This window comes from Barbus barbus (assembly GCF_936440315.1).
Source record: "Barbus barbus genome assembly, chromosome: 39".
NCBI classification, from domain to species: domain Eukaryota; kingdom Metazoa; phylum Chordata; class Actinopteri; order Cypriniformes; family Cyprinidae; genus Barbus; species Barbus barbus.
The window spans coordinates 9,322,286-9,336,109 of NC_136717.1; the positions used below are offsets into that span (position 1 = coordinate 9,322,286).

The following is a 13,824-nucleotide window of genomic DNA, read 5'->3' on the forward strand; positions in this document are numbered from 1 at the left end:
TGGCTCAACTTTTTTTTTTTTTTACAATGTACAGTATTGGATAGATATTAACTTACAATATTAATATTATAATATTACAACAGGATTTGTATTGTAATTGCATTGGATTGTAACAGAAAAAGTAAAAATATAGAAGATTTTTGCGATTCTGTTTGGTTTCAAAGTAAAAAAACAAACAAAAAAAAACTGAACTACTAGTGAAATGAATTGCATAAATAGCACATCGACTGCATTTTTGATGTCAAAGACACCATAATTTGATTTGAAAGAGAAAGATTATAAGCGGATTGGTTTAGTCAATAATGAAATGCCTTTAACTGAAAATTGAGTGTTTAATCTTATTATTATACATTACTGACACTCTATCCTCCAATTTGATACTGTTTAGTGCTTTGACACAATCTGCATTGTACTTTAAGTGCTATATAAATAAAGGTGACTTGACTTGACTAGTCACTACACAAAGCTATTGTATGACTTCACAAGATGGGGGAAATAGTGCATTAGTAATAATTTTATCATGCTCTATGGTGTTTTTTTTTTTGGTAACACTTTAGAATAGGGAACACATATTCACTATTAACTACGACTTTTCCCTCAATAAAATCCTAATTTGCTGCTTATTAATAGTTAGTAAGGTAGTTGTTAAATTTAGGTATTGGGTAGGATTAGGGATGTAGAATAAGGCATTAATATGTGCTTAATTAGTAGCAATAAATGGCTAATATTCTAGTAATATGCATGCTAATAAGCAACTAGTTAAGAGACTTTAAAATAAAGTGTTACCTGTTTTTTGTCATTTTAGAGCTTGACAGGTCCAATACTTATTATACAACAACGAAGTTCTTTAAAAAAAAATCTTCTTATGTGTTCTAAAGAAAAGAAAAAGAAAGATGAAGATAATGATTTTTTTATTTGATCATTTATATATTTGATTTTTTTAATTGAACTAAAAAAATAAATACACAATGTTTTGTTGTTATTATTGGATATAAAGATTTATGTGTCTCTTGTTAAAGGAGTTTCAATCTCATACAGTCCTTCAGAGACTTTCTGTGGAATCTCATTCAACAGAAGCCAAGTGGGCATTAATAACCGCTATTTTTCTATTCAGTGGCTTATCAATAACCAGAATGTCAACGCTTTCCTGCCTTCAAATAATAAAAGTGACGATGGGGGACAGAAAGACGCTTCTCGGCTGTACTTTATAGAGTTGCTTTATTCCTTCAGTCAGCATTTTCATCGCTAAGTCTTTGCCCTGAGAGAAAAAAGTACATGGATTTATAGATGGTCCACTAAACTTTCATTCATCCACATGCTGAGAGAACCGTGTATTTCTGGTTTGCCTCACTGCATTCTACAATATCCCTATTTCACTCTATATTCCCTATTCATTACAATGATTTACTCCTCATAATAAATGTACAACCCCTGCCGACACTGTCTAGCTTTACTGAGGGGAACATAATGTAGTTTATGAACAGCCTGTTTGTCAGTTACAATAAAAGGCCTGTCACTATGTTTTATTTTAAAGGAACTGAAATGATATGCAATAGTGTGATATGTGGTTCTGAATAGGTTGTGTTGTTTTTACTTTGTCTATTTATCGTGATGGAAAAACAGTAACGATGGGCTCATTCTTAAACAAGTCAAATGGCCATTAAACATCTCTCGTGTGCACCTGTTTTTTGAAAATGGTTGTAATTCTAGCAGAAAACTATTATACAAATGCTGCTAATTGGTTAAATATATGTTAAAACTCTATTAAATTTGACACATGTAATTTCATTTTAGAAAGTTTAGCTCCTTCCATTGACAGGAAATGTCCTGCATGTGTTTAAACCCCAGATTGATTTGGTTTACTTTCTTTCTTTCTCTCTTTCTTTTTTCTTTCATAAAGAGCATATTAAATGTCACTTTAATTTGCAATTTCATTGACTTGATTAACTTGACCTCTGTTATATGGTGCCATTAATATTAACATTCATCGCTGTTCCACTTCAGGCTTCTAGCAGGTGAGAAAACTTTTCTCATGGGTGGCAGAAGTAGTGCTGAGTTAGGACAAAATTAGTTTTCAGTAAGCACGGCAAATCTTAAAACTGCTGCAAATGAGTGATAGAATAATGAAGAGAGCATCTGAGAAGGTTGTGTGGAGGTTGATGTTACCATGGCAGGATCCCCCATCTATACTGTATCTAAAATTATTACACAGCTTTATGGAATAGTTGATTCTACGACATTCCAATGTGTGTTATTCCCTGATAACAACTGTTGTCAATAACAAATATTCCGCTCATCCGGGTTTTGCAGACTCACTCTTCTTTCTCTCTTTCTTCTTCAAACTCAACTGCTGCCATCTTGTGTCTGTGTTATAGCTATCAATTGACTTCAGTATTAAACAACACTGTAATATTGTGGCTGATTTCATCTTTCTTGATATGCAGGATGATTGTTTTCTACACTGCAGTAGATTATACGGTAATAAACGGGTCTGATTTTAAAACAGTCAATATCTCTTGTCTTCATAGCAGTGAAAAAAGTGGTATGACTGTGCATTATCCCTGAAATTTTTGCCTAATTTAAACTTGTCTTATTTAAATTTGTCTTGGACTAAAGCTACTTGATGTCAACTGTTTTCTTCACGGAAGCTTTGCGTTTAGTGACCTAATTAAATATTTCGACTCAAAAGCTAAACACCTGAATAAAAATATTAAAAAACTAATACAAATGACAACATACATAACAAAACTAAGAAAATCTTGATATATACTATAATGGTATATAAAGTAAAATAACACTGATTCATGTCCTAGGTGTTCATTTATATATCAAAACTGCCTTTTCTTCCATGCTATTGTCAGGACCAAAGAGATGACTGCAGCTGAGGACGCGTTGTGGGGTTTGTGGCAGGGCGATCGGAGGTTGGAGTGATATGTGGAGGGTTTTCTCGAGTTCTCTAACTGGGTGAGCTGGCACGAGTATGCTTTAGGTGCAAGCTTCCTGCCGGGGTTGGATGACGAGACGATACGCTGCCATCTTCCCATTGGTGGTTTTCCCCTGATCGAGCTAATTAATCTCGTCCTTTTCTTAAACGGTTCCGACTTTGAGGTTGAAGAAGTACCGGAAATTCCCAAGCCTTGTCATCCCGCTCCCGCTGGAACACGTCGCGTCTCCCCAGCTCACACCACGCAAAGAACCTCCACATACCGCACCAATGGCTCGGACCGCCTGCTCAACCCCAAACATGCTGTCCACGGCTCTGGTACCAAGCCCGCCGCCGTCTGCGGTTCCCTCAGGTCTACCTTCCGCGAGGAAATCAAGGCCGCCGTCCACAGCTTCCTCAAACCTGCCGGCCTCTCTGTCAAGACAGCTGGCTCCATTCCCAGAGCTCCTGGACACGGTGCTACCCCTAGAGTTCTCGGCACCTATCCTTATTCCAGAGCCCATTGCTCTAGAGCCCACTCCTCCAGGGCCCGTCACAGTACCTGCTCTTCCAGGGCCTGTTCCAGTGCCCGCTCCTCCTGGGGCCATCCCAGTGCCCGCTCCGCCAGAGCACCCCCAGAATTCCTTATTCTCCCAAAGAACTCCTTATTCTCCCAAAGGGGGGGGGGGGGCATATTAAGGCCACGCAGGATCCAGTTAAGGCCACGCAGGATCCACCATGGCTGCCCAAGCTCCCTGCTCCGCCGTGGATCTCCGAACTGTCTGCCCTGCCATTGCTCCCCAGGCCTTGTTGCATGTACTTAATATTATAATAAAAATAAATTATGCATAATTACATGCAATAATAATTACAAACCCTAATAATCCTAACCCTACAGTAAGTACATGTAGTTAATTAATATTACTCAGTACTTAAATGTATAATTACACAGTAACAGAGACACCATAAAATAAAATGTAAACCAAAATCCATATATTAAAAAGAAAAAAAAAAACTATGACACCCTAAGATGCATTAATAAACTGTATCCAAAAGTTATTCTACTTGATTGGAATGTAAACAAACAGTAAGTCCACAACGAGAATGTTTGAGATGTAAGAAGACAAGTTTTTGAGAAAAAAAAAATCACTTATGTTTGGAGGATTCTTATTTGCGCCAATAAAGCTACAATTATGCAAATAGTGATAAATGCAATTCACATAAAATACTGTATTTGTAGAAGTAATGTGCTATTTGTACTAAGGGTAAACTGTCTGAGCAAAGATGCCTTGGAGCAAAAATAGCCTTTGGCAACAAGTTTGGCTGTTTGCACTTAGTGTGAAAAGACACTGCCATTAAATAAACCAGTGAAGGTGTGAACAGTATGTTTTAAGGGACTGTATTTTCTAAAAGTGCACAGGGCCAAAAGTACTTCCAGTTGAAGAAATACCAATCTTCACATACAGATAGACAGAAAGAGCTTTTGCAACATGTAGCTACATAAAGTCCACCTGACACTCAACTAACATCTGTGCTCTGATTCTATTCTGGTATTGTAAAAAAAAAGGGGGGCAGCTGCAGGTATAAGCCCTGCATAAATGTTGACACTTAAGAGCACAGCTTTTTGAAGGCACCTTACGATCATGGCCAGTCTCCTATACTAACACATAAACAGAATCTAAAATCTATGTTGAAACCCAAACACAATCTCCTTGCTTTCTTTTCTCCTCTCACCTGCTGTTTTCCTCTCTTTTGGGGAAACATTCCCATTCTGTTCACGAGGCAGGTGAAAACTCAATTTAGAGTGTTATACTCACTCCGCTTACTAACCGTCCTTCGTTCACACATCAGTGTCCTCTATATGTCCTTTACATGCTCTTTCCAACATTTACACGCTCACAGAGCCCCCATAATCCTTCTCCTTTCTTAATGATCTGTTTAGTGAAAGCACATTCCAGTCCCAAAATCTCTCTCTTAATCCAAACTCAGATTTCAGCATCTCATGTCTCACACACACACATACCTGCTTTAGATTCAGTCTGAGCTGTCACAGGTATTAGGCTACCCTGCAGAAAATGAACTGCTGGAACTAATGACAACCCCTCTCTCTTTTCACTCACTCTCTTAGAGCAAAACCTCCATTTGATTAAAAATTGGCTTATCCTTATCTGTCGGGGTGTTTGAGGCGATGAAGTCTGGGTAAGGGAGAGACTGGTTTATATATATATTTTGCTTTCTTTGATAATATTAAAAGTAGGGCTGTCGATTAATTAGCAGATTTAATCAAATTAATTGAATCAATTGCAAATCAGATATCTGTATTTGATGAGAAAAGCCCCAAAATTCAAAGAAAAACCAGCCCGATCTCATGGTAAGTCGTACGACATCACTCGTACAAATTCATACGATTTTTGCTAAAAGGCTGATCACATAATATGTTTTTGTATTCCTTCTGCATTTTTTGTTAAATTGTTTGTCAATAAATGACGGTTACATGACGTTTTTTTAGCGTCTCACCCCATGAGCACCTCATTTTTAAGAAAAGCAAAAGTCCACCGAATATGATATGTATATAATCTGTGTAAACTAAATGAATACTTTATTTCACACAACATTAATTTAAACTTTCATTTAAAAATAAGGGAAACCATAAAACACTGACAAAACTGTTCCGAAGGAGAAAGAAAGTCATATGGATTTTGAACAACATGAGGCTGATTTAACGATGACAGTATTTTCTTTTTTGGGTGAACTAATCCTTGAATGACAGATGAAGCTGAGTCATTTGAGGGATTTAATCATATGTTCAAAATTCTCACTGTACTTTCCTTCATTTAAAGAAAATATGATGAGCGGGTGGAAAATAAACAGCCTCCCACTCAGCTTGGCAGCCGGTATCGCCCTCCCAGCTGATTCATAATCAAGTGCACACATACATTCACTCAGCCCTATAAAACAGATGAATTCCTTCTGTTACATTCTACCGTGAATATTGTCGGCATCAACACAGGGCAAAGAAGGTTTCACTTGGTGAAGGTGGAAAATAAATGAGTAGATTATGCACCTTCCCTTTCGCAAGATGGATAAAGAGCCGCTGTGCGTAAATGCAAGCCTATTTGTCAGTTATATAAGTTACCACGTCAGGAACATGCTGTTAGATGCTTTCTGGAGATGTGATTTTGAAGCTTTTTCTGTTTGTTTTTTTTGTTACTGTCTCACGCGATTACTTTCAGTGCAAAAAGCATTCATTATGAGGTAGGAATAATGCGTTTCACCTTGGATGCTGTAACAGCAATGAAAGGGAAAATAAACTGAAGCTAGAGCATGAATCTTTCAGGATAATTACTGTCATGAAGGAGCAATAGTTTGAGAATAATCTTGCTGAATCCCACTTCTTTAAAATGTCAGCATGTTGTATGGGACTGCTAACACATCCCATTTAATGGAACAGACGTTTGAAATTAACTCTATTATCCCCTTAAGTGCTGAGACTTGTTGCCGCCAACTATGTACATTTACAATGTGATAGTCAGCATTAGCATCTGCATTTGCAGAATGTTTCTGACCTTGATCTGTTATGTTTATGATACATAGTCCAGCAAGTCCTGATTCAACCTTTCCCATCATGCACCTCTGTGATGTTTTGCGTATAGAGAGCTCTTATCAAACTCTGCCTCAGTCACTCTTGGCTGAACATAGAGAATAGACATGCGGTAGCAGAATTTTAATTGGCAGCGATGTGACACTGCAGAAATAAACCCAACAGGATTTGTAAAGTGGAGCTGCATTTCTCCAGCTTTGAAAAACAGATTTCCTAGTTGGAAAGATGCACCTGGGTGATAGGACAGCTCTTTGGTATGCTAATATCACTGATATTAATATAAGAGGCAAATATAAGAAAAAAAAAAATCCATCTTGATATGCAATGGGAATTAGTACAAAAACAATGTGCAATTAATAAACATAGCTAAAAAAAATAAAAAACAAAACATAAAAACAAACATTATTTAACTAATATAAACATTAAAAAAACTTAAAATTTAAAAAGTGTTGAAAAATGTTTGTATTATACTTACTTACTTACTTTTAGTCATTTAGCAGACGCTTTTATCCAAAGCGACTTACAAATACGAAAAAGTAACTAAAACTAAAAGTTAACACTCTGTAAATACTCTATACACACCCATTTAAGAAAATACAGAAATTAAATCAAATTGACAAATGCATACAACAACAACATTTCAATAGTAAACCTAAAATAAATAAATAAATAAATAAAATAAAAATAAAAAGCGATACTAATATCCTTTGCCGGTGTCCTAGCCCGGTGGAGTCGCACGGTAGAGTCGATGGTCTTTAGACTCTTTACTTTTTACTTTTAGTCATTTAGCATTATAATATATAATATACTGTAATTTGTGTATACATAAATATTACTCTATATGCAAGATTATTTCAAATCAGACATTTCTTGTGATTTCTGGGGGTGCTGCAAAATCATATTTTAATGCCTTCAGGGAGATTGCCATATTGCAGTCATGCATGAATTTTAGAAATGATGTTCCTTCTTAGTAAACCGACATGATCTTGATGTTATCTAATCCTTATAAAACCCATTATCTGTGAATAAATAAACAAACTGGTCCTGTATTAAAAATGAAATCTCAACAAAACATGTCTCAGATTAGGCCTCTGTGAAATGAACTTGAGGAAATTAGATATTTGGATCAAAAAATAATAGACAGTGGAGAGAACTGCAATGTATAATTAGGAATAACAGCCAGCAATGCAGGAAACGGGATAAAGAAGCAACCTTACCCTACTCTAAAGATCTTACTTTAAAATAAATAGCAAAGTAATAAAATATTAAACATAGCTACAAGTAGCAATTACAAATTATAACTCTGAATAGTTGGTAGTCACAATTTACCTAAGCAATGTTTTCCAAACTGTTTTCCCTCATCTGACACACCTGATTCAACTCATCAGCTCATTAGAGACTGTAAGACCTGAAATGGTTGTGTCAGTAAACAGAGACATCCAAATGGGAGCCTCGGACAAGTTTGGAAAGCACTGCTATTTAGAGTCAAAATGCAAACTATTATTGAGATGGTATTTATGGCAAGCTCATTATCTGAAGAGTGATGTTGAAGACCAAAAGACAAAATGTGGAAGTAATATATATATCTTCCTTATGTACAAACTCAGATAATCCCAATAGTCTCATTATTGTAGTGTACTATTAATTAGGCAACTAGACCAACTTTTAAAATGTCTTTATGTTTGCAATGGAGCAAGATGAGATTAGGAAAAAGGGAGTGAGACAGCACTTTAAATAAAAGCAGTGCTATTAATAGGGTCAGACAAACCCAAGGTGACAGGCATCAGGGAGGGGGTGTTAGCTACAGCTGGAGACAGAACTAGATGACAGGAGTGAGACGGAAGCGAGACAGCAGTGAAAACTAGAATTTGGATTTGAAGAGCAGTCCTCAAGCAGCGATATTAGAGGCAGGTGAGAACAGCTTGATAAAATGAGAGAGAAAATGGTTTTATAGCCTAAAATATATGGCATTAGTCACTTCAAGCAAGTGTGATGTAAAGAGTTCTGCAATCATAACAATCAACTGGAGATAAGAGGTTCTCAGGGTACTCACATGTTGAAGAGGTTGAGGCCAATACGATATAGGCGTTTTCGCATGACGTCAGTAGAGAGGGTAGGAGATTTGCAACTGGTTGGGTTTTCGCAGTGGTATTGGGGCAAGCTAAGAATCATGGCCTGTAAAGCCTCTTTGGACGAGACCTCAGAAGCCGACTGGGCTGATGTGGATGTACTGCTGCTACTCATCTGCTCTGAGCTGTTGTCAGCTGTGTCTGATTCAATTCGCTTAGCTTCCAAAACCTCTACAATGGGGGTGACTGGCGTCTCTGCAACTTCTGGTGGAGACAAGGTTTCAGAGGTTATTGCTGTCTCTGCCGGAATTGCTGGTTCTTGAACTTCCTGTTTCTCCAGCACCAGAGGTGGAAGATCCTCCCCAAGCTCCTCCTCACTTGGTGGAGGAGCTGGGAAGTCACCATCAGGTATTTCATCAGCCTCCTCCTCTAGGGGAGGAGGAGCTGGATCCTGTGGAGATGGTGGTGGTTGTCCTTGTTGAGGTTGTTCCTTTGCATCACTGACCAGAGGTTGCTGTGGGCTCTCAGTAATTATGGACCCCTGCTGGACACAATTACCGAGAGAAACAGAGGTGGAGGACTCCATAACGGAAGAGGACACGTGAAAGTTCTTGCTATCAATTTGAACTGTCACATCCCGGAAGGCCATCATCAGCTTGCTGGCACTCCGGGCCATGTTCTCAGAATTGTCTACTTGACCTGTTCCGCTATGGAATGTGGCAGGGTCCATTGGGCCACCTTCTCGGACTGTTCCTGCCAACCCAGATTTGCCACCATCTGTACTAAAGGCCTCTGAGCTAAACTGGTAGGTGCCACCTTCTTGGAGTGAACACATGGTCTTCATGCTCCAGTTGCTAAGTGCATCATCAATGGATTTGGCAAGAGACTGGACTTGCTCATTGAAGGAATCTTCGAGGTCAGTAAGGGAGCCACCTACCGTGGTAGGCAGGGATGGGGACCGGACAAGGGGGATACTTGCCAGATTGCAGCCTTCAGCCAGTGCCCGTTCAGCTGAGATACCCTCTGTATTTTGCACCCGCACTTTTCGCAGGGAGATACGGCGTGGCAAGCGACTTTCGAGGAGGGAGTTTCGGATCTTCTCAAAGTTTTTGCTGAGCTGATACTGGCGAAAGGCCGTCTGGATCTTGCAAGCAGCACGGCGTGAGATTAGGTGGCCCCCATATTTGTGCTCTAACATTTCGATCTGCAAAGAAAGATATGAAATAAGGTCAGATGAGGCAAGATTATGACAAGCACAGACAAATATCCACAGTAAGAGATGACAGCATGAAATTAAATCAATAACAAGACTTACTACATATTGCTAAATATCATAAAATGCTGAGACAAACCAATTTTCCAGTCTCCGACTGCCTTTCATGCAGAAACTATTAGTAAAATTTGCAAATAAACGACAATACACTGTATACAGCAGTGAAAGCAATTACCCCACAGTGAAAAAAAGAAGCAATGAAGTACATGTGTTAAACTGTGCATTAACAGTTGTGTTAATTAGACTGCATTTATGGTTTTAGCATAAAAAACTTTTGATTAAATAATTTGTGGATATAGCAGGTGGAAATATAGTCAAGACAGCCAAACTGTGGACCTTGCAGAACAAGAATAACGTCTCGGTTACGTATGTAACCCTCGTTCCCTGAAGGAGGGAACGGAGACGTAACGTCAGTGTGACTGACTAATGGGAACTCGCTCGAGAGCCCAATCATCTTCGAGTGTTAACAAAACAAGCCAATGACAGTTGGCGTGCGTGTTTCGCCACGCGCACCCCGCCCCGCAGTGCGGGTATAAAAGGAGAGCGCGTGCAAACGCACATCAGTTTTTCGCTGAGGAGCCGAGACTGTGTGCCCCGGCCGTACAGCGGTGGTACAGCAACTATGGCGACGGGACGTTACGTCTCCGTTCCCTCCTTCAGGGAACGAGGGTTACATACGTAACCGAGACGTTCCCTATCAGTCAGTCACGTTCGACGTAACGTCAGTGTGACTGACTAATGGGATCCCTTGGAAAACGCCACTATTGCTGACCCCCTCCAGTGCCCTGCGGAAGCCGGCAAGTCCCCCCACACCAGTTGGGGTGGAAGATAGGACAAGGCTTAGGCAGGGATGACAGCCACTGCTGTTCCGTACAGTGGGTATGGATAACACTGGGAAAGCGTACCACAAGTAGGGGAACGCTACGGAAGCCACATCCTGCGTAAGGAGGTACCACGTGGCAATTACACATATGGACTGACCAAGGGCAGTACTACATATGGAAGTCTCTGAGGTAGACTCAGCCAGCCTGGGGTGAGATAACAACACAGCAGAGACGGCAGAAGGTCTCTGCCAGGGAAAGACACGGGCTCACCGTGAGGGGAACCGTACCGTGGAAGAATACACATGTGGGACCACCCGAAGGGGAATCACTACACACGGGCACCTAGCCCAGCACAAGGGCTGACCTTGGGCAAACACACGAGTGCTGGACCTGGCGTCTGGCGTTCCGCCACGCCTGACTGCCGAGGGTGCGGGAGGAACTTCAACAGGGTTCGCCATGGGGAACTGAACTGAGAAGCAACAAAGCGCACGTATCCGGTCCGTAGAGGGGAATGGCGCAGCAAGCGGGATTGACACCGAGCAGTGTCCCAGTGCTACTGGCCGTCTGAGCCAAGTACACGGGAGGACACGGGCTCTACACGGAGATTATAAAATCTCGCAAACGTGTTAGGTGCCGCCCAGCCGGCAGCTCTACAAATGTCTGCTATCGAGGCGCCCCGCGCCAACGCCCAAGAGGAAGCAATGGCTCTTGTAGAGTGTGCTCTCACACCGAGGGGGCACGGTAAGCGCCGGGCCTGATAGGCCAAGACTATAGCCTCGACTATCCAATGGGCAAGTCTTTGTTTGGAGACAGCCTTCCCCTTCTGCTGTCCCCCGAAGCAGACGAAGAGCTGGTCTGAGGTCCTGAAGCTCTGCGTGCGGTCCACGTAAGTGCACAAAGCGCGGACGGGACAAAGCAGAGCAATGGCTGGGTCTGCCTCCTCCCGGGGCAGCGCTTGCAAGTTCACCACCTGATCCCTGAAGGGTGTGGTGGGAACTTTGGGCACATAACCAGGCCGGGGTCTCAGGACAACGTGAGAGTCATCCGGCCCGAATTCTAGGCACGAATCGTCGACCGAAAATGCCTGCAGGTCCCCTACCCTCTTGACCGAGGCCAATGCAGTGAGGAGTGCTGTCTTCAACGACAGAAACTTAAGCTCTACTAACTGCAGAGGCTCAAAGGGCTCCTCCCTCAAGGCCAACAGGACCAAGGGGAGATCCCAAGAGGGTACCAGATGAGGGCGCGGAGGATTTAACCTCCTCGCCCCTCTGAGGAACCTGACGACCAAGTCGTGCTTCCCTACAGACTTACCGTCTACTGCATCGTGATGTGCGGCAATAGCGGCGACATACACTTTGAGGGTGGAGGGAGACAGCCTTCGCTCCAACCCATCTTGCAGGAAAGAAAGCACGACCGCGATCGGGCATCCCCGGGGGTCTTCCCGGCGGGAAGAACACCAATCGACGAACAGGTTCCACTTCAGCCTGTAAGCGTGTCTTGTAGACGGGGCTCTAGCTGAAGTGATTGTGTTTACCACCGATGGAGGTAGCCCACCTAGAACCTCCGCGTCCCGTCCAAGGACCATACGTGGAGATTCCACAAGTCTGGACGCGGGTGCCAGAGGGTGCCCCCTCTCTGAGAAAGGAGATCCCTCCTCAGAGGAATTTGCCAAGGAGGGGCTGTCGCGAGGAGCATGAGTTCTGGGAACCAAGTCCGACTGGGCCAGTACGGCGCCACCAAGAGGACCTGCTCCTCGTCCTCCCTGACTTTGCACAGGGTCTGCGCGAGAAGGCTCACTGGGGGAAACGCATATTTGCGTAGGCCCCGAGGCCAGCTGTGTGCCAGCGCGTCCGTGCCGAGGGTACCCTCGGACAGGGAGTAAAACATTTGGCAGTGGGACGTGTCCGGGGAGGCAAACAGGTCTACCTGAGCGTCCCCGAAGTGTCTCCAAATCAGCTGGACTACCTCGGGGTGGAGTCGCCATTCTCCCGGAAGGGCGGGCTGACGTGAGAGCTCGTCGGCTGCACGATTGAGCTCGCCAGGGATATGAACGGCGCGAAGCGACCTCAGATGCTTCTGACTCCAAAGGAGAAGATGGCGAGCGAGTTGCGACAGGCGACGGGAGCGTAGACCACCCTGGTGGTTGATGTACGCAACGGTCGCAGTGTTGTCCGTACGGACCAGTACATGCTTGTCGTGTAGCAGCCCTTTGAAGCGGCGCAGCGCAAGCCATACTGCTAGCAACTCGAGGCAATTGACATGCCACTGCAACCGGGACCCTGTCCAGAGCCCTGCAGCTGCACGCCCGTTGCACATGGCTCCCCAGCCCATGGCAGAGGCATCTGTTGAGACAACAATGTGCCTGGATACTTGCACTAGGGGAACTCCTGCCCGAAGAAAAGCAAGATCCGACCACGGGCCGAAGGTCTGACGGCAGGACGGGGTAACTGAGACCCGGTAAGTGCCGTGTCGCCATGCCCATCTCGGGACCCGGTCGTGAAGCCAATGCTGAAGCGGTCTCATATGAAGCAACCCGAGCGGCGTGACAGCGGCTGCGGATGCCATATGCCCCAGGAGCCTCTGAAAGTGTTTCAGTGGAGCCGCTGTCTTGCGCTGGAAAGACTCCAGGCAGTTCAGCATCGACTGAGCACGCTCTACTGAGAGACGTGCTGTGAGGTTGACCGAGTCCAACTCCATACCGAGAAAAGAGATCCTCTGCACAGGGGAGAGTTTGCTCTTTTCCCAGTTGACCCGAAGCCCCATCCGGCTGAGGTGGCCAAGCACCGTGTCCCTGTGATCGCACAACAGTGCTCGAGACTGGGCCAGTATGAGCCAGTCGTCGAGGTAGTTGAGAACGCGAATGCCTGCTTCCCTTAATGGAACAAGGGCTGCCTCCACGACCTTGGTGAAGACACGAGGCGACAGGGATAGCCCGAAGGGGAGGACTTTGTACTGATATGCTCGTCCTTCGAACGCAAAGCGGAGAAACGGTCTGTGTCGAGGCAGGATTGAGACATGAAAGTACGCGTCCTTCAGGTCGATCGCTGCGAACCAATCGAACGGACGGATGCATTGAAAAATGCGTCTTTGCGTCAACATCCTGAACGGGAGCTTGTGAAGGGCCCGGTTCAGGA

At 43.4% G+C, this 13,824-nt stretch overlaps 1 protein-coding gene across 1 annotated transcript in view; it reads right to left on the reverse strand.

The window, feature by feature from the left end:
- Nucleotides 1–13,824, reverse strand: part of iqsec3a (IQ motif and Sec7 domain ArfGEF 3a) — a gene marked incomplete at both ends in the record, with an annotated part of 124,967 nt that overhangs the window by 41,750 nt on the left and 69,393 nt on the right. Inside the window, one exon of the mRNA XM_079398636.1 lies at nt 8,578–9,797. Coding sequence (XP_079254762.1) covers nt 8,578–9,797 — 1,220 coding nt within the window. The remainder of the gene's footprint in view (nt 1–8,577; nt 9,798–13,824) is intronic.